The sequence below is a fragment of the Papio anubis genome, chromosome 9 (assembly GCF_008728515.1).
Source record: "Papio anubis isolate 15944 chromosome 9, Panubis1.0, whole genome shotgun sequence".
NCBI lineage: Eukaryota > Metazoa > Chordata > Mammalia > Primates > Cercopithecidae > Papio > Papio anubis.
The window spans coordinates 87,835,680-87,856,151 of record NC_044984.1 but is presented as its reverse complement, the minus strand read 5'-3'; the positions used below and the strand labels follow the sequence as shown (position 1 = coordinate 87,856,151).

The 20,472-nt window shown below is 39.2% G+C and overlaps 1 protein-coding gene across 1 annotated transcript in view; it reads left to right on the top strand.

Moving 5' to 3' along the window:
- Window positions 1-17,200, top strand: part of UBE2N (ubiquitin conjugating enzyme E2 N) — a 36,922-nt gene extending 19,722 nt beyond the window's left edge. The window contains exons 2-4 of the mRNA XM_003906952.4: window positions 11,570-11,816; window positions 11,991-12,131; window positions 12,804-17,200. Coding sequence (XP_003907001.1) covers window positions 11,570-11,816; window positions 11,991-12,131; window positions 12,804-12,844 — 429 coding nt within the window. The 3' untranslated portion in view covers window positions 12,845-17,200. The remainder of the gene's footprint in view (window positions 1-11,569; window positions 11,817-11,990; window positions 12,132-12,803) is intronic.
- Window positions 17,201-20,472: the final 3,272 nt, after the last annotated feature.

Genomic DNA, 20,472 nt, shown 5'->3' with positions numbered 1-20,472 from the left:
TTATTTAAATCACTGAAGTCTTATTTTTATTTTTTGAGCTGGTGCTAAAAAAGAAAGTTCAGGCAATGAAGTGTTATGTCATTCATCAAATCAGGAACCATAGAAAATGGAGAAGCTTAACTGCCATGAGTCTACTAATTATAGTGCTGAATATTCAAAGAACATTTTTACCACCAAGAACTTCATGAATGTCTTATGAAGGAATAGTTGACACCGTCTTTAGCTGTGATGCCAATATTTGGAAATCTTTGAAAAAACAGAGGGAAAAAAAGATGGAGACAAAGTTTTTAATCTTTCCAGAAAACTTAAAAAATGACTTTAGAAATAAACAAGAACATAATAGCCCTGTAATCTAGCTCTGCTCTTCATGTATTAATAGTATCCTAACTCACACCTCCAGTACCTTCTCTTAAGACCTTGACTACTCAAACAATGAAATAAACTGCTGGATGCCAAGAAATTTTGCTCTTCCTTCCAGTTAGTTAGTACCACAGTGCCATGAACAAAATAAGCAGTGAATAAACATGTGTAAGTAAATTCATATTTCAGAATCACAAAACATTTTAGAGCATGTTGATTTCATGCAGTATCAAAGATGGGCAAAATGGTTTACTATCTAATAGATAATTCCAGGTCAAAATAGTATATACCAATTTTTCAATCAAAGCAGTTTTTTTCTGTTTATCTTAATAAGACTATACTTTCTGGTTACCAGTTCAAAAAGGAAAAAAAATTAATGACATTATGGCTTAAATTTGCCTTTTTCATGAAGCACCACTTCACAATTATGAAGGATTGAAAATAGCCCTTTTAACTCCTGTGCTGTTTACTATCCCTGCCAAACATTTGACATTTACTGCTTATGTAGTAAGCTGGGCCTGATGGCTCACGCCTGTAATCCCAGCACTTTGGGAGGCCGAGGCGGGCGGATCACGAGGTCAGGAGATCGAGACTATCCTGGCTAACATGGTGAAACACTGTCTCTACTAAAAATATAAAAAATTAGCTGGACGAGGTGGTGGGTGCCTGTAGTCCCAGCTACTCGGGAGGCTGAGACAGGAGAACGGTGTGAACCTGGGAGGTGGAGCTTGCAGTGAGCTGAGATCGGGCCACTGCCCTCCAGTCTCCAGCGAGACTCTGTCCCCCCCACCAAAAAAAAAAAAAAAAGATTAAGAAACAGACTCTGAAGCCAGACTGAATGGAGCCCAACAGCTTGGATTTGAATCTTGGCTCTGTTGTTCACTAGCTTTGGTTGATTACTCTTTGTTCCTCATTTGTAAAATGAGTATGAGGATTAAATGAGCTAATACATCTATAGCACTTAAGTCAGTATTTGGCAGAGTTTGTTTTTAATTGTTACCCGAGATTTTCTTTTATTGATTCTTTGCGTGGCTGGGAGCAGTGCTTGATAACTGCATGTGGTCCTTGCTTTTATGGGGCTTACAGACTGGTGGGGAGGAAAATATCCACAGACTGCAATACAACCTAATGTGTTTAGTGGGCAAAAGAATTGGGGAGGGAGGTGACAGACAAGAAATAAAGGAATTCAGCTTAACAGTTTTTCTTCTTGCTGTGATAGTTTGTTAGTAGGATTATTCTGGTTTTTGTTCATTGTCATTGTCAGTGATTGGGATAATCTTAAATGCTGTTCCTGAGATGGAATTTACTGACCGATGAACACAGCAAATATAGTATTCCTCATGAGCTCTGTGTGGTACCTAAGCATTGCATGTTTGTTCACTGAACAAGCATTTATTTAGAATTTACCACCATTTACTAGCTGGGGTTCCCCTCTTCAAATAGTTTAGGGTCTGAGAAGTAAACCAGCAGTTACTGGGCGTAGTTACAGTAAGTGGAGAGGTAGTAATGAACAGGAAACTGGAAGTACAAGGGAGAAACTTTCAGACTAATTCAGACCTGAGATACATTCTGATGTATCTCAGATTATATATACTTTGCCTTCCAGAAGTCCCTCCAGCTCCCAAGTCTCCATTCGTTTTCACTGAACTTCACAGAAATATTGATCTGGTCTTGGGTTGAGGAAAATTTAGGATGTAGAGATTTCTAGCCCAAGTCATCTGGCCCCATGTATTCATTATTACTTCAAGTGGAATAGAGAGTACTTACCTATTTGTTACCTATCAACTCATAAATAAAGCTTTTCCCAAAAAAGGAATACTCTGGTCTAAAGTACTCTGAGATTTAGTGTTTGGTGCCCAGAGTCTTAGAAATAGCTTCTTCCATTTTTCCTTCTCTGAATCTGTCACTTAAGAAATTGTGAGATTTAAGTATGTGGGAGTAGAGGAGAAAAGAAAGAACAAGGGAGGGGCATGTCTTGAGAACCATTATTCTCCATTTGACTTTAGGATAGGCATTTTCAGGAAGTTCTCATGGACCCAGTTAGCTTATCTGGGGGAGTCTAAGTGGTTAGGAGCAAGATAGGCACAAGAGGTGAAAGCAGAAAGGGAATAAAAATTGTCTTAGCTCTGCTTGGTTTGCTTTTATTAAGTTTTCTTAAGCTATTTTCATTTTATTTACTGTTGGAATCTATAGGTCTTTTCCAAGGACATGTTTAGGTGGGTGCTAACCTTGCTTTGGTTTTACCAAAGCAAGGAGTGATCATATAATGTAAGTTTAAAAAACTTAGCAAACTTAGGTACAATAACTTTTAAGAGCATCAGTTTTTTCATTTGCAAAGGAAAGGTGGCGAAATAAGTAGATGATGTCTTATGTCCACTAGGGGGTGGTGTGTACTGTAATAATTAAAATAGTTCCTCAGTGAACTCTTTACTTCATCATGCAGTTAGCTTGTTTGAATTAATTTTTGTTCATTTAATGTTTTGTTTTGGCACAAATTGTTTTTTTCAAACACAAATCTTGTGACTGTAGCAAACAGTAACTCTTGTTACATGTATTCCTGTTATTAGTGATGTCAAATGTTCTGACATTACTTTTTATATAGAATTTTTTGAGGGGAAAAGAGTGATGCTTTACAGTTTCTGTACAAAATTTTACCCATTATGTGAAATAAGTTAAATTCTTAATGACCAGGCAGTAACATTATAACATGATTGTCTTGTGTTTCACTGTCCAGACTAATATGGGAGCTACTAATCACTGCATGTGGCTGTTGAGTGGTTGAAATATGACTAGTTTAAATTAACATGTGGTACAGGTATAAATTGCACAGTGGGCATTGAAGGCTATGAAAAAAGATAAAATACATCATTAATTTCATACTGATTTCATGTTGAAATAATATTTTGAATACATTTTTAGATAAAATATATTAAAATTAATTTTACCTGTTTTTACTTTTTTATGTGGCTACTAGAAAATTTTAAAATACTTATGTGGCTTGCATTATATTTCCGTTGGACAGCAGTGCTGTAGAAAAAAGGCCTCATCAACCATTTTTATCTTAGCGTATCTCTAGATGGCCTTATGATTTGTAAGGAAGTAGTATAGTGGGGAGCTTGAGCAAAACTTTGGTTCTATTTCTAATCCCAGCTAGAAAATAGGCAGTCAGTTTTACTATAATGAGACGTTATATGTTCCTAATAATGTTATATGTTATCCAAAGTCATGTAAAATTCACAGGACTTACAGGTAAAATGAAGCAAGGGGTATGCACTTGAAAATGTCCATTGATGATAATTAACTTTTTTTTTTTTTTTTTTAAGAGACAGGGTCTCACTATCACCCACGCTGGGGTACAGTGGTGTGATCACAGCTAACTGTAACCTCAAACTCCTGGGCTCAGGCAATCCTCCCACCTCAACCTCCCAAGTATGCTAGGACTACAGGTGTATGCCAACATGCCCAGCTAAGTTTTTTAGTTTTTTTTGGTTTGGAGAGATGGGGTCTTGCTGTGTTGCCCAGGCTGGTGGTAACATTTTTTAAATGCTCACTTATGGGTCCAAGTGCAGTGGCTCACGCCTGTCATCCCATTGCTTTGGGAGGCCAAGGCGGGAAGATTGCTTGAGGCCAGGACTTCGAGATCAGCCCGGGCAACATAGAGAAACCCATCTCTACGAAAAAAAGTGATAAATAAAAATGCCCACTTGCATATGGAGGGTGAACTTGCAGATTTTCATAAGTAATTTACAGTTGTGTACATAATGAAGAATTGACTTGCTTTATTAGTGATCCCAAAAAAGGAGCCCTGTTTTATTTTATAAATTTTTCGTAATTTGTTTTTTCTTTATTATATATTTTTTTCTATAACACACAACTTTGCCCAGAACCGTATTTGTTAATATTTTAGAGTCACTGAAAGATGTAGTGACAGGTTGGAGTTTACAGAGTAGGTATCATTGAGGCATCACCCAGTTTTTTAACACTTATTTTTCAGTAATGAAATTGGCAGTTACTGAGTTATCACACAGCTCTTGTTTGAGATGAGCTAAAAGATATACAGTTGATACTACTGGTCATACATTGCAATTTTGTGTTTCAGAGAATATTCTAAAAAACCTAATCATTGTAGACAGGATGCACTGGGATATAGATAGTTACTATCTGTACCAACTTTTCTCACAGACAAATTAGCACTCTTTCTAAGAATACTGTTTATTATCCAAAAATTTTACTGCATATAATGTAATCATTGCCTTAGAGAAGAAATCTAAGACCTGATACTGCTTCGTACTGAGCACAAATTATTTTTCAACTTAAAAATAAGAGTCCTGGTTAATAGAGATTGGTTGACAGAATGTCAATTGTTATAATTTACTAACTACAGTATAGTTTACTGTAGTTTTGAGTCTAGGGTTTGCTCTTCAGGTCCCAGTAGATCTATTGATAATTAGATATTTGATTCCTTTTAAAAATATTTGTAGGCCGGGCGTGGTGGCTCACGCCTGTAATCCCAGCACTTTGGGAGGCCGAGGCGGGCGGATCACAAGGTCAGGAGATCGAGACCATCTTGGCTAACATGGTGAAACCCCATCTCTACTAAAAATACAAGAAAAATTAGCCGGGCATGGTGGCAGGCGCCTGTAGTCCCAGCTACTCGGGAGGCTGAGGCAGGATAATGGCGTGAACCCGGGAGGCAGAGCTTGCAGTGAGCTGAGATGCGCCACTGCACTCCAGCCTGGGCGACAGAGCGAGATTCCATCTCAAAAAAAAAAAAAATTTTTTTTGTAGCATTAACTATTGTATGCATTCTGTAAGATGAGACACCTTCCTTTAGACTTAATTTTGTTGCCATTTAAATCCATACCCTACTCCTTTACCAACTTCCTTGTCTTATTTTAGTAACTAATTTCCTGAACATAGTCTGTAGTACTTTCTGTCATGCGTGGCCCTAAACTCACTTGTATTTGGGATTCACTTTTTGGACTGCTTTTAAACATAATAGAATCACAAAATGCATTTAAGGGTTTTTCTGTTTTTCTGTAAACAACTATGGCCTTCCTATGTGATCTCATTTGTCAACTCTTTTTTTTTTAATCTTTGTAGAGATGGGGTCTCACTAATGCTTGCCCAGGCTGGTCTGGAACTCCTAGCCTCAAGTCATTCCCCTGCCTGCCTCAGCCACCCAAAGTGCAGGGATTACAGGCATGAACCACGGCGTCCCACCTGCAGTGTAAATTACTTATGCCAAAAGATAGATAAGGCCGGGCGTGGTGGCTCATGCTTGTAATCCCAGCACTTTGGGAGGCCGAGGCGGGCAGATGACTTTAAGTCAGGAGTTCGATACCTGCCTGGCCAACATGGTGAAACCCCGTCTCTGCTAAAAATACAAAAATTAGCCAGATCTGCTCGCTTGAATCCAGGAGGCGGAGGTTGCAGTGACCCGAGATCGTGCCACTGCACTGCAGCCTGGGCAACAGAGCAAGACTTGTCTCAAAAAAAAAAAAGACAAGTGAAACAGCAGGAATTTTAGCCCTTTACTTCTTCACTTAAAGAAATCATACTGTACTCTGTCTTTCCACCAAGAATATTGTAAAACCAGAAGGTATTTTAGTCAGTCATGTGTTGAATAGTGGCCGGAAAGATTTTATTTCCTAGCCGGTTTTTGCCTTTTTAGGAAAAAATTTGACATCAGTTTCTGTGGTTGAGACTTTTTCAGATGCTGCCATTTGAGAATTGTTTCATTTAGTTTGGATTTTATTCCTTTTTTCCCCTCCCACGATTTATGCTGTGAGTTTGTTAGGGAAAACAACACAGTTTAGTGAAATAATTAGGCGTGTTTTTGTGTCAGTCCATTAGAACTTGAGAGCAGCATAAGAACTATTTCAAAATGTTTTTTACATGCAAAAGCTTATTTTAGAATGTGTTCCGATTAAATCTAGGCTTGATCAGGTCACATGATGTGCTTAATATGTACATTCTTGACAAAGAATATCTGATTTTGAGGGTGAACTGAAGATGAGAAAGTAAATGCCATATCTATCTCTGCCACTGTGCACTGAGAGTGATTTTGAAGCTATTTTGGGATATGCTTTTGGAGGCCCTTCTGTAGCTTTTTATAGTAGATACAGAGCTGCTACTACTTTGTGTAACTGGTGAGTAGTGGATTGGGACTCTTGGGCCCTGGCTTTCTTTTTTTTCTAGTCAACCAATTTATGGCTTTCTAAAGACATAAAGATCTGGGGTAAAATTAAAGGATGGAGGTGAGGAGAGGCCAGAATTCAAGGAATTTTACCATCCAGTTATTTTCTCATTCTTCTACTCCTGCTGTTCATCCCTAATATCTTAACTTTTTCCTAAAAAATGAAGACCAGCCTCTTTTGTTCTGGTCACAGTGTTAAAGGACTTCCCAAGGTCAGAGGCTTCATTATTGCCTCTTGAGCTTTTTAATGCTCTAAAAATGTTTTAGTTTGAACCTAAAGAATATGTCAGTTTCTCACTTGCTCTTATATTACCATGATCAAAACAAAAAACTAGTCTTAAAATACCAGAGACATTACCTAAAATGGCCATGGGTTTAATTAACACATTTTGGGGAAGCATTTGATTTGTATTTACATCTTATGACTATTTCAGTGTATTACTGTGCTGAGAGAGAAGTTGTTTGTTGTTGTTGTTGTTGTTGTTGTTGTTGTTGTTGTTGTTGTTTTGAGACGGAGTCTGGCTTTGTCGCCCAGGCTGGAGTGCTGTGGCCGGATCTCAGCTCACTGCAAGCTCCGCCTCCCGGGTTTACGCCATTCTCCTGCCTCAGCCTCCCGAGTAGCTGGAACTACAGGCGCCCGCCACCTTGCCCGGCTAGTTTTTTGTATTTTTTAGTAGAGACGGGGTTTCACCGTGTTAGCCAGGATGGTCTCGATCTCCTGACCTCGTGATCCGCCCGTCTCGGCCTCCCAAAGTGCTGGGATTACAAGCTTGAGCCGCCGCGCCCCGCCGTTATTGTTGTTTTTAACATACGCCCTGTAGCTTGTGGAATGAAACAGTTTAAGATGTATTATTTTTCTTAGGTGAAGGCAGTGTAAATAAAATATTCTCATTTATTGTTTTTCATACCTAAAAGCTTATTTAAGTATGATTATTTTTCTGGTTAAAAATAAATATAAGTAGAAATTAGACTATTTTTCCCCATACTTGAGTGGCTCCTTTTGTTTTCCTTCCATAATGTGCACATCCTGCCTTGAAAATAACCCTGCTTTAATGATGTTAACGATGAAATTCTGATAGCTTATTTTCCTCTCTTTATAACATCAAAGAGATTCAGAATTCAGTAAATATTAATTGAATTATCTATTGTACCAGGCAGTGATCTAAATGCTGAGCATATAGCAGTCCATAAAACAGACTCAAATCCGTCCTCTCATGGAGCTTAAATTCTGAACAAAATAAGTAGAAATGAGATTTGTTAGTAGTGCTGTGGAGATAAATCTGGGGAGTGGGGATAGGGAGTGTACAGGATAGGGTGGAATGGGGTTTGCAATTTCAGTTATGAGGGCTTCACTGAGAAAACATGAAGATCTTAGGAGCTGAGGGAACCAGCCATATGGATATTTTGGGGAAGAAGAGCAAGTGCAAAGCCCTTGAGGTGAGAGGATGCCTGGCAGGTTAAAGAACTACAAGGAAGCTAATTTTTGTCTGGAACAGAGAAGGTAGGGGATGGAGGGAGAATAACTGAAGATGAGTCAGAGAGGTGGGTGGAGTGAGGGCATCATACAGAGCCTCTTTTGGGGGCCCATTACAAGGACTATGACATTTTTTTTTTTTTTTTTTGAGACGGAGTTTCGGTCTTGTTGCCCATGCTAGAGTGCAATGACATGATCTGTGCTCACCGCAACCTCCGCCTCTCCAGTTCAAGCGATTATCCTGCCTCAGCCTCCCGAGTAGCTGGGATTATGGGCATGCGCCACCACGCCTAGCTAATTTTGTATTTTCGTATTTTTATTAGAGATGAGATTTCTCCATGTTGATCAGACTGGTCTCGAACTCCTGACCTGAGGCGATCCACCCGCCTCAGTCTCCCAAATTGCTGGGATTACAGGTGTGAGCCACCGCACCGGCTCAGGACTATGACTTAAAGGGTCTGTGGGTAGCAGACCTGCGAGGGAGGTAGTGAGGTCAGAAGCAGGAAGAATAGGTTAGGAGGGTGTTGTAGTGTGCCAGGTGAGAGCTGATGGTTGCTTGGATCAGAGGTGTAGCAGTGGAAGGGTGAGAAACAGTCCAATCATGAGTAGAATTTGAGGTATTAAAAAAAAAAAATTTTTGCCAATCAGGCTAGATGTGTGTGGCATATGAAGGAAAAGGTGGATCATTTGGAAAGATGAGTTTGCCAATAACTGACATGGGGAAGTCTTTATGGGAGGAGCAAAGGTTGTGGGTAGGGAGATCATGTTAAGTTTGGGGTGCTTATTAGACATTCAAGAGCATATATCGAGCAGGGAGTTACAGAGGCAAGAGGCACGATCAGGGGAGAGGTCTGGGCTGGATATGAATTAGGGGAGGCTTCAGCTTAAAGAGTCTATTTAGTGTTTAAATTCATTGCATTACATGAGATCACTGTGGAAATGTATAAACAGAGAGGAAGCCCTAGGACAGAGCCCCAGTGCACTTCAGTGTTGCCACGGTGGGAGATAGGAAGAAACCAACAAGAAAACTAAAGGAAGCTGCTGCCAGACAAGGAGGAAGACAGCCATGAGAATGTGGTGATAGGAAATTAGATAAAGCTTTGCAAAGAGGAGGGAGACCAGCTGGATAAGATGTTGCATTTAGGTCAAGTAAGATAAAGATTAAGCACTGGACATTTGATTTAACCTTGTGGAAATCATTGGTGACGTTAACAAACAAGTTAGTGATAACTACAGCTTGATTGAAGGGTGTGTTCAAGACAGAAGAGGAGGAGAGAAATTGGAGATGAGCAATTACAGATCTCTTCAAAGAGGAGCAAAGCAAGGGGCAGTAGCAGTAGCTGTTTGGGCGAGTGGGGGTAAGTTTAGTTTTCTCCTTTTATGGGAACATAACAGCAAGTTTGTGTAGTTTGGGGAAAGATCCAGTAAAGAAGGGAGAACTGATGATTCAGGAGAGGAAAGAGATGCTATTCAGTGTCCTTGAATAGTTGAGAAGGAGATGTAAAAAGTAAAGTAGGGCCGGGCACGGTGGCTCATACCTGTAATCCCAGCACTTTGGGAGGCCGAGACAGGCGGATCACGAGGTCAGGAGATCGAGACCATCCTGGCTAACATGGTGAAACCCCGTCTCTACTAAAAATACAAAAAATTAGCTGAGCGCGGTGGCGGGCGCCTGTAGTCCCAGCTGCTCAGGAGGCGGAGGCAGGAGAATGGCGTGAACCCAGGAGGCGGAGCTTGCAGTGAGCCGAGATCGCCCAACTGCACTCCAGCCTGGGCCAAAGAGCGAGACTCCGTCTCAAAAAAAAAAAAAAAAAAGTAAAGTAGAGGTTCCTCTTCAAAGACTTTCCTCCCCATCTAATTAGGAATAAATAGTAACTTCTCTTAGAAGCAAAATTTATTCAAAGACCTGTGCTAACATTCTTAAATATCTGCTAACCATAATAAAGAAATCAATATACTTTATGTTCTTAGCTCCCACAATTTAGCCTAAATATTTGCCCTGGCATGCTTATACTGCTGCAAGCAAGCAGTAGGTCATAGCCTGTTCCTCTTCCTTATTTAAAAGTGTTTTTACCTTTCTCAGCATTCCACAAGTGGCTTCCTCCTTCCCGTGTTCCCCTCTACCTTTACTTCTTTTAAAAGTTCTAAGTTGCTAGCCAATCAGGATAAATATAGAATGTGAGGTCCCATTCGAGCCGATGGAAACCGGACACAGCAGTAGGGTGGACGCGTCAGGTTATAAATGACCCTGTCTCCTTTGTTCAGTGTACTCTCGTGGCAAAATTCCTGGCGAGTGTACCCTTTCTGCAGGAAGTAAAAATGGCCTTACTAAGTAAATTTATGTTCAAGTGCTATTTCTTTACAGCACCGAGGAACAAACATTTCAAACAGATAAGTAAGATCTAGTGCTCAAGAAGACCGATTGGCCCTAGCTAAGAGTACGTGGCATTTCATCTCTACAGGAGAAAAGCCAGAGCGTATAGGTGCAGATGCAGGGAAATGTCCAAATGCTACAGTGGAAACTGATGGAAGTATCTAACTTGTCATGAAATAGGAAGCAGAACATCAGCCACAAGTGAGGATGGGGATGGAGATGCTGGAGGTTTGAAGAGAGAAGAGAAAGAATAATATAGTTATTTAGGAGAGAGGGAGAATGATGAAAGAGAGAACTAATGATATGTTTGTTGGGAGTATTAAAGGTTCCTCTGAAGTTAATTGTCAATTTTAGACTAATCAGCATTGTTAAATATATTTCTTTAGCCCTGTTCAGGTACCTGGGCCTCTTATCTCCTTTCTTTAGTCCATTACATTTTTCAGAGGGGAAGTTTTCAGTGGTTTAAAAACTAATTTTTGGCCGGGTGTGTTGGCCTATACCTGTAATCCTAGCACTTTGGGAAGCCAAGGCGGGCAGATCACTTGAGGCCAAGAGGCCAGCAGGGCGATACCGTCTCTACTAAAAATACAAAAATTAGCTGGGCGTGGTGGTGCACACCTGTAATCCCAGCTATTCCGGAGGCCGAGTTGGGAGGATCACCTGGGTCCAGGGAGGTCGAGGCTGCAGTGAGCCAAGATCTTGCCACTGCACTCCAGCCTGAGTGACAGAGTGAGACCCTGTCTCAAAAACAAACAACAAAACACCACCAAAAAATCCCAATTTTACTTTTTAAATTTAAATAGCTTGGTTTTGGTTGAGTTTAGAGCAAGTTGCCTTACCTATGTAATCCTAATGCTACTTTATTTTACTTGAGTAAAATATCAGTTTTATTAACCTAATTTTATTATCAATGTATTTGTAGACATTTGTAGCCAAAATGTATGACAACATCATTGGTATTTGCTTGCAGTTGCATTCAGCTGGTTGTAATTATTTAAATGGTATTTTTTTGAATTTTGCATTTTATAAGCAAAATCAATCCTGTTGGAAGATTGGAGATGTTCTATTATGCCTATTTCCAAGAGATGAACTTTCTAATTTTACTTTTGGTGTCTAGTAAAATGACATTTGTTTCACAAATGTGTTTGTTTTTCTGTTGTAGGAAACCCAGCGTTTGCTGGCAGAACCAGTTCCTGGCATCAAAGCAGAACCAGATGAGAGCAACGCCCGTTATTTTCATGTGGTCATTGCTGGCCCTCAAGATTCCCCCTTTGAGGGAGGGACTTTTAAACTTGAACTATTCCTTCCTGAAGAATACCCAATGGCAGCCCCTAAAGTACGTTTCATGACCAAAATTTATCATCCTAATGTAGACAAGTTGGGAAGAATATGTTTAGATATTTTGAAAGGTAAGTGTTATCTTTATCAGCATATGCTATTATTAAGCTTTCTCCTTTTTCTCTTAAGCATCCCATGTTTAGAATGTAAATATACAAAGACCAGAGAGGTCTGCGGGAGGGAAGTGAAGCAGTTCTGGGCCTGTTTTTTCATGCTTCATCATACTGGGCCTGTTGCCTTCATAGATAAGTGGTCCCCAGCACTGCAGATCCGCACAGTTCTGCTATCGATCCAGGCCTTGTTAAGTGCTCCCAATCCAGATGATCCATTAGCAAATGATGTAGCGGAGCAGTGGAAGACCAACGAAGCCCAAGCCATAGAAACAGGTATCTAATATTCATTCTCCTTCGCACCACTTCCACTCTTACAAACAAATTTGTATTGCCACTTAAACTTTTCTAAAGTTTCTCTTGGCAAGGAAAAGAAATAGAAAAAAAATATATTGTAATGAGTGAGATCCTGCTTATAGTATGTAAATACCTCTTATAACAAAATGGCCTGCTATGGGAACCCCCCAAATTTAAAGACAACCTGTAATTGGGAGATCTTGGAGTCTCTTGTAACTACACCTGGTTTAACAAATACTGAGTGTGTACCATTTATCTAATTATATGTAAAGAACACTGGAAAACTTTTGAACTGTTTTTGTAACCTATTTGATTATTCAGCTGTTTATGGCTAGAGAATTTGGAGTCAAGAAGCTTCAGCTACAGATTTTAAGAAAATTAGTGGGGAGAATTGTGTATCCAGAAATGGACAACTTGGTTCATCCTCTTGAATTTTCTAGAACTTATGAATTTTATTGTAGTGTTTTGGTAATCGGACGTATACAAAATCTTTCAGCCCTGATCCGATTTATAGAAAAAGGCATGAATTTAAGAGATTACAGCATGACATTTCCATAATTAACTTAATAGTGTTTGTTTGCCATTTATAGTTTGGAAAGTAACATATTGAACTAAGTAAAATAATAATCGTGCGTTTGTTTCTGTCTACAGCTAGAGCATGGACTAGGCTATATGCCATGAATAATATTTAAATTGATCCGATCATCAAGTGTGCATCACTTCTCCTGTTCTGCCAAGACTTCCTCCTTTTTGTTTGCATTTAATGGACACAGTCTTAGAAACATTACAGAATAAAAAAGCCCAGACATCTTCAGTCCTTTGGTGATTAAATGCACATTAGCAAATCTATGTCTTGTCCTGATTCACTGTCATAAAGCATGAACAGAGGCTAGAAGTATCATCTGGATTGTTGTGAAACGTTTAAAAGCAGTGGCCCCTCCCTGCTTTTATTCATTTCCCCCATCCTGGTTTAAGTATAAAGCACTGTGAATGAAGGTAGTTGTCAGGTTAGCTGCAGGGGTGTGGGTGTTTTTCTTTATTTTATTTTATTTTTTTTGAGGGGGGAGGTAGTTTTATTTTTAATTTTATGGGCTCCTTTCCCCCTTTTTTGGTGATCTAATTGCATTGGTTAAAAGCAGCTAACCAGGTCTTTAGAATATGCTCTCTAGCCAAGTCTAACTTTATTTAGACGCTGTAGATGGACAAGCTTGATTGTTTGAACCAAAATGGGAACATTAAACAAACATCACAGCCCTCACTAATAACATTGCTGTCAAGTGTAGATTCCCCCCTTCAAAAAAAGCTTGTGACCATTTTGTATGGCTTGTCTGGAAACTTCTGTAAATCTTATGTTTTAGTAAAATATTTTTTGTTATTCTACTTTGCCTTTGTACAGTTTATTTTACTGTGTTTATTTCATTTTCCCAATGTGACAATCGTATTTTAAAATTAAAACTATGGAACATTCTGTCTTGGTCTTCACCATCTGGCAAATTGAATGGCAAGAGGTGGATTTCACCAGTTTCTTTTCACTGATGCAGATTTGTGTTAAGATAGTACTGAATGGAGTATTTATAAACTGGCCCTGAGCATGCATAAAGCATCAGTATCTGACCTTTTTTTAACCTCCTAGGAATTTGAAATGAATGTGTTTGTGTTGTCTGATTAGACGATCATTGGTGTCTTGCCACAATGTTTAAAAATTACTGTACAGGAAAGTCACAGCAAAGATAGCAGTTGTGACTGACATGTAGGACTTTCACAGTTGTGCCACATTTTTGCCTAAAATTTGGGTTATGACCTTTTTCTTGGTTCTTGTCTGAAAATTTCATCTGTAACCTTTCATGTGTTATTAAGAAACACTGATCTGATAATCATTTGGGATTTGCTGAGGCATTTGTGAGTCTTCCTTATAAACCTGATGAGCAGATCTCAAGCATCCAGCTTGTGTGTCATCAGAAAGGTTTATTCCTTTGAGAGTAGCAAGTCCTCAATTAATGATTCTTGCTTTCATCCCTCTAGTATTTGCTATGGGAGCTCCTTTTATTCTTTAATTTGGAATTCAGTAATTTTTCTTCTTTATTGACAGAATTCCTCCCCTCACAAAACTGTTCTTTCCCACTTCTCTCCATATCTAATTCCTGATTCTTGTAATTTTTAAGTCATAAATGTAGCCAGTCATAAATACATAAATGTTAACCTTGGGTTGGAACCTTGTCTCTTGCAGTTTAAGGTAATGGATATTGTAGCCCATCAGAATTTTCTTCACTCTTTTTCTCGTAATTCTGGAGTTTCTTCAGATTGTGGTGTATTTTATTGTGCTCCTATGTAAGATGAAGAATTAACTATTAAAATTACATTTTCAACATACAAAAGCTTTTGATGACTGGTAACTGGTATCCTTCCAAATAAATGCATTGCTTGGTAACAAATGTTAGCTTAATGCAGACTAAAATTGTTAACAACCCTAATATTGTAGAATTTGAAATAATAACAGCAGTCGTCATAACAGTTCTTGGGTTGTTTAAAGGGTGCATTTGACTATAGCTAAGGAAACTGAATCTCACTTTAAAAATGAACCACACAAAACTTCAAGAAACGAAATAGAGATCAACATTTACTGCCTGTAGTATCGCTCATGGTTATAGCTAGTATCACGTAGTGATTTACAAACCATGAAATTCCAGAGTTAAATCTGTTGCACTACAAAAATATGGCTAAATGATGTCTGCTAAATTTGTGAGTTACAGAAGTACAGAAATAAGTCATTTTCATTTCAAATGCCGTGAATTTCTAATTTCATGGTATCACATTTTTTTCCTTTGCAGTTTTGGTAAGAATCCCCCATTGCTTTGATAAGACTGTCTTTCTCAACCAGTGGGATGAAACAACTGCCAGTGTGATCACTGAGCCTTCTTAGGACTTAAGGGGCTCTGGGAGAGGCCAAGGCAGCAGTTGAAAACTGCAGCTTCACCTGGCCTTTGGGCCTGTTTTCCCTGGCCCACACAGTATGGCTGGTTAAAACATTCTGAATTTGATGCCAACATTTTTAAAAATTGGGAGATTTACATGAAAATGCATGCAGGATTCTGGTAACTTTTGAATGAGCTGAAGATCTGGCAACAGTAGACCTGACCCACCTTCGTGCATGGGACTTAACTGAGAGGATCTGAGTAGCAAACACCGTAAGAGCATGTCATGTCTTCTTACCAGCTACTCTCCAGTTGGCTAGAGTCTCCTCCAAGCACACCTGCTAGTCCTTCCTCCTTGTAAGCCTTTGACTTTGTAATCCCTGGGCTAAAGGAAACATTATTCAACAAAAGTGTTTCATGTTTGCCCACTAGTTGTTGGGGATCATTAGGTGGTGAGTTAATGGCATGGAGCTTTCCTTTGGGACCTTTTACTCTAATGGGGAAGGGGGACAGACAAATAGTTGTAACTCTGTCATGGAAAAGGGAAGTGACTTGGACAGACTTTTGGATTCAGGCCAGATGAACATCTCCAGGCAGAGGGAACAGCAGCATCTGCAAAGTTCTGGGAGAGAAGAAAAGAATCTGAACATTAATAAGCGGCTTCCTGAAAATCGACTGCCCAGGCCAGGCACAGTGGCTCACGCCTGTGATCCCCAGCACTTTAGGAGGCCGAGGCAGGAGGATCACTTGAGTCCAGGAGTTTGTGACCAGTCTGGGTAACATAGTGGGACCCAGTCTCTTTAAAATTGCCTGTTAAGAGGCTTTTCTAAAATCTTGAGGTGTTGATAGGAGCTTTATGTTTTTTGACTTTTTTGATTTGTTGTAGTCTACTTTGCTGTGATTTGCTTGTGCTCTAGTTACCCTTAGTCCTCTCAAAGGCTGTCTAGCAAGATATTAGGTCTAAAGTCAAGTCATCTCTTGGTATTTGTCTGGAACTGGTTCTAGGACTTCCCTTGGATATCCAAATCCACAGATGCTCAAGTCTCTGGAATAAAATGATGCAGTATTTGCATACAATCTACGCAAATCTTCCCGCATACTTTAATATTTAGGTTACTTGTAATACCTATTATAATGTAAGTGCTATGTAAATAGTTACACTATTGTTTAAGGAATAATGACAAAAATATACATGTTGACTACAGACACAATGTTTTTTGGAATATTTTCTATCTGGTGGTTTGAATCCACAGAAGTGGACCCATGGATATGGAGGGCCGACTGTATATAGAACCTTACTCTACACCAAGAATGTACTTGTAAAACAATTTCAAAGAAGCACTTACAAATAAGATTAAATACAAACCAATAGATAAAAGTGACAGGTGCTATGGTGGTTTTGTGGAAAATGGGGAAGGAAATCTATCCTACAAGACATTATAAACACAGTGGCCTAAGTGGAACTAAATGGGATCATGGAAATGATAGGAATAGGCTTTATTTTTCTGTTAAATGCTTCAGGAACCTTTTTTTGGCTGCTCTAGCCACTTTTTTTTTTTTTTTTTTTTTTTAGACAGTCTCGCTCTAGTTCAGGCTGGAGTGCAGTGGCACAATCTCAGCTCACTGCAGCTTCTGCCTCCTGCATTCAAGCGATTCTCCTGCCTCAGCCTCTGGAGTAGCTGGGGCTACAGACACCTGCCACCACGTCCGGCTAATTTTTTGTATTTTTAGTAGAGATGGGGTTTCACCATGTTGGGCCAGGATGGTCTCCATCTCCTGACATCATGATCTGCCCGCCTTGGCCTCGCAAAGTGCTGGGATTACAGGCATGAGCCACCGTGCCCGGCCCCGCCACATCTTTTTTTGTTAGTTGCAGTAGCAATACAACCTTATCTAGAAAAGCTGGCCAAAAAAAGAAAATACCATAATAGGGTACCTAAATTATTGCTTTATATAAAAAAAATGTAATATTCGAATAAGTACTTTTGGGCTGGGATGGTATTTCATTTAGCTACTTGGTATGACATCCATCTTAGGGAATTATATGAAGGTTTATATTTTAAATAACATAAAAAGCAAAACATGCTGAATGTAATAATTTGAGTGAAGTGTAAATAATAAAAATCTGTAATCTACCACCTGGACTGGTAATATGTTGTTTGTTTTCTTAACTATACATTCACCACTGCACTAGTCTCCATTTTATCATGGAAATTAGGTCTATTCCAAGAGTTGGCTTTATGGTACTAACTGGGTAACTTGCCATTAGCTGCCATGCTGGGAGCTGGACTAAAATTTTTCCTGTTAAGTGTGGAACTGAATATTAAGAGTTTGGGTCTCCCCAGCCCTCTCCCAGTTTCATCTTTGTCACCCTTGAGCTGATCTCATTTCATGTATCTTGTATGGCCCTGTTGGGTGGCACTCCTAAGTGTATGAACGTAGACTTGATACCAAGCTGTGCCTCTACTACTGAATTGATCACATGATTTTTTTCATTTTCTTGTGGATTGTAGAAACATATAATTACTGCCTGAATGTTTAGATTTTAAGTTCCTTGTAGCAGAGCATTTTATAGTGATCATTAAGGAACTTTTTCTTTCTGCCAATCACCTTATCTATGGGGACAGAATGTTTTAGAAATTAGAAAAGATTTAACCCCATGTTACCAACTAGAATAGCATATTTCCTTTTTTTTTTAAGACTCCTGATCCATCTCACCATATGACTGCTTTTGAAATAGTTCCATGATCTATTAGTAAATATCGATAGTGCTTAAGTTTTATTATAACCTAGTAAGTTTACAAAGTCTTCTGGTTTAAAGTCAGGAGTACTTATCAGATCTGGCAAAAGCAGCTTAGATGTGATAGGTTGGTTGCACTAGATTGAACTTGGCCCTGTTTCCCTTAGGTTTTAGCAGGATGCATTAGGACTGAGCAACCAAGTAGGGCCAAGTTCTTGCAATTCATGTTGTTTTCTTCTAAAACAGTAAATATTTTGGCCTTTGTGGGCCACAGGTCTGTCTCAACTACTGAATTCTGCCATTGTAGTGAGAAAGCACCCATAGACGATTTGTAAACAAATAGGCATAGTGTGTGGTTTTTTTTTAAACCACCTAAAACATTAAAAAAAAAATTTTAACTTGAAGGCCATACAAACAGGCAGTGGGGTGGGGTTTGGCCTGTAGGTTGTAGTTCTCTGCCCTGCTCTTCTGGCACCGATTACTCACTGCTCATGTCTATTTCCCAAAACATGTTTTAAACCATACAGGCCTTTAAAAACAAAATCTAAAATCTGTACAACCTCATTTTAAGTGACTAAGTTTTTTCAGTGTATGCAAATGCGTGCATAAAACATAGTTCTGTCCTAGTGTTCTGCCTTTTTCAATCACTGTTGAAAGGATTCTCCTTGTGGCAGCACATAGCTCTTTGGTAACCACGAAGTATCCATTAAATAGATTGCCATGACTTAATCCCATTTGAATATTAAATTGGTACCAGTTTCATAAGTCCTACAACACACGTATCTGACCATAGTTTGGTTGTGCAACTTGTGCATTTGTTGACTAGATTCCCAGAAGTGGAACTGTTGGGTGAAAGGGTATGTATGCAGCTGTGATAAATACTAAGTAGCTCTCCGACAGGGTGTATCAGTTTCCACAATCAGATCCTTACCCGAATGTCATTTCTAATGACTATAATATTCCACTATATGGAAATTAACCGTTACAATCCCTTTGCTGCTGAGCATTTTATTTTCATGGCTTTCCACTCCAGTGCCTTGTCTTGATATGTAAGTCTTTGTCCACATTCCTGTAGATAAATTGAATTCCTAGTATATTTACTTGGTCAATAGGCATGTTTCTTAAAGTTGATAAATAATGATGGCCAAATGAAAGTATTTTACTAACTTAAGGAATGAATTTGAGTAAAAGCCGAGAAAAGCAGAAAAATTTACTTTCATTGTCTGATACTGATTAGCATCAGGAGAGTGGCAGTCTACATATTGGGAGATGTTTGTCAAATGTTACAAAAATGCATTAATAATATCAGGTATCATAATTTGTTGAAATCATATCAAGGTGGAAGAATTAAAGAATAGTTCCCTGGCTAAAAGACATTTTGAGTGTTAAGGTCTTTGCTATAATGTCTTGCTAAAATAGGCCTTAATGGCCCTCTCATCTTACTGCTTGAATTTAGCCACTGGCACCAGTCAGGAAGGTATTAAAGTAGCACCAGAGACAGATTACTTTTCATCCTGACTTTTGTCCTATAGCTCCATAAAATGTTACACATTTTGTGGAAGAAATCACATCTACAAATAAAACTGTATTGCTTTTGAAGATGATACAAGCCTACATATAAAAAGCTGTAAAACCTTGAAAAATACTAAAGGATGTAAAAACACCAAGATAAGCCGGGCATGGTGGCTCATGCCCATAATCCCAGCACTTTGGGAGGCTGAGGCAGGCAGATCACAAGGTCAGGAATTTGAGACCATCCTGGCCAACAAGGTGAAACCCCGTCTCTACTAAAAATACAAAAAAATTAGCCCGGCGTGGTGGCAGGCACCTGTAATCCCAGCTACTAGGGAGGATGAGGCAGGAGAATCGCTTGAACCCGGGAGGTGGAGGTTGCAGTGAGCCGAGACTGTGCCACTGCACTCCAGCCTGGGCGACAGTGCGAGACTGTCTCAAAAAAAACAAAACAAAAACCACACCAAGGTAAATCACTTAGCTCTACCCCACTAGAATATAAACTCTTTGAGATCAGAAACTTGTTTTTTGCTCTTATCACAAATACTAGGCATAAAGATGCTTGTTATCGAACAGCAAATGCTTTAAAAGACCTGTAGGCCAGATGAGGTGGCTCATGTCAATTATCCTAGCACTTTTGAGAAGGCTGAGGCTGGAGGACTGCTTAAGCCTAGGAGTTTGAGACCAGCCTGGGCAACATAGCCAGACCCCATCTCTACCAAAAAAAAGTAGAGTCCTGTAGAGAATTCTTATACTCCAAAGTGAAGGCAACATTGCAAAGGGCCAAGTTTCTCATCCCCTCCAACTATTAAAACCTTAATAAAAAATAAATGACACTTGAACAAGACTTTTACATGAAGATTCTACAGTTGGTCTTGGATAGCAGTATATTTTAAGAAATGTAATGCCGGCGGGGGTGGGGAGTGCCTTAGCCACTTATGCTTTTAAATGGAACTGCAATAATAAAAGTGATAGTAGTGCAGAAAGTATCTGTAATGTATTAGAATTCTAGGGTAAGTCAAGAGCTCATATTCATTAAAATAATGACACAACTCCATGGGGGTGGGGAGAACAGCAGTAAAGCAACCACATACTATACTATTAGACTGGCAACATTAAGATGGAGAATATCCATCAGGAGAATACTGATATCTTA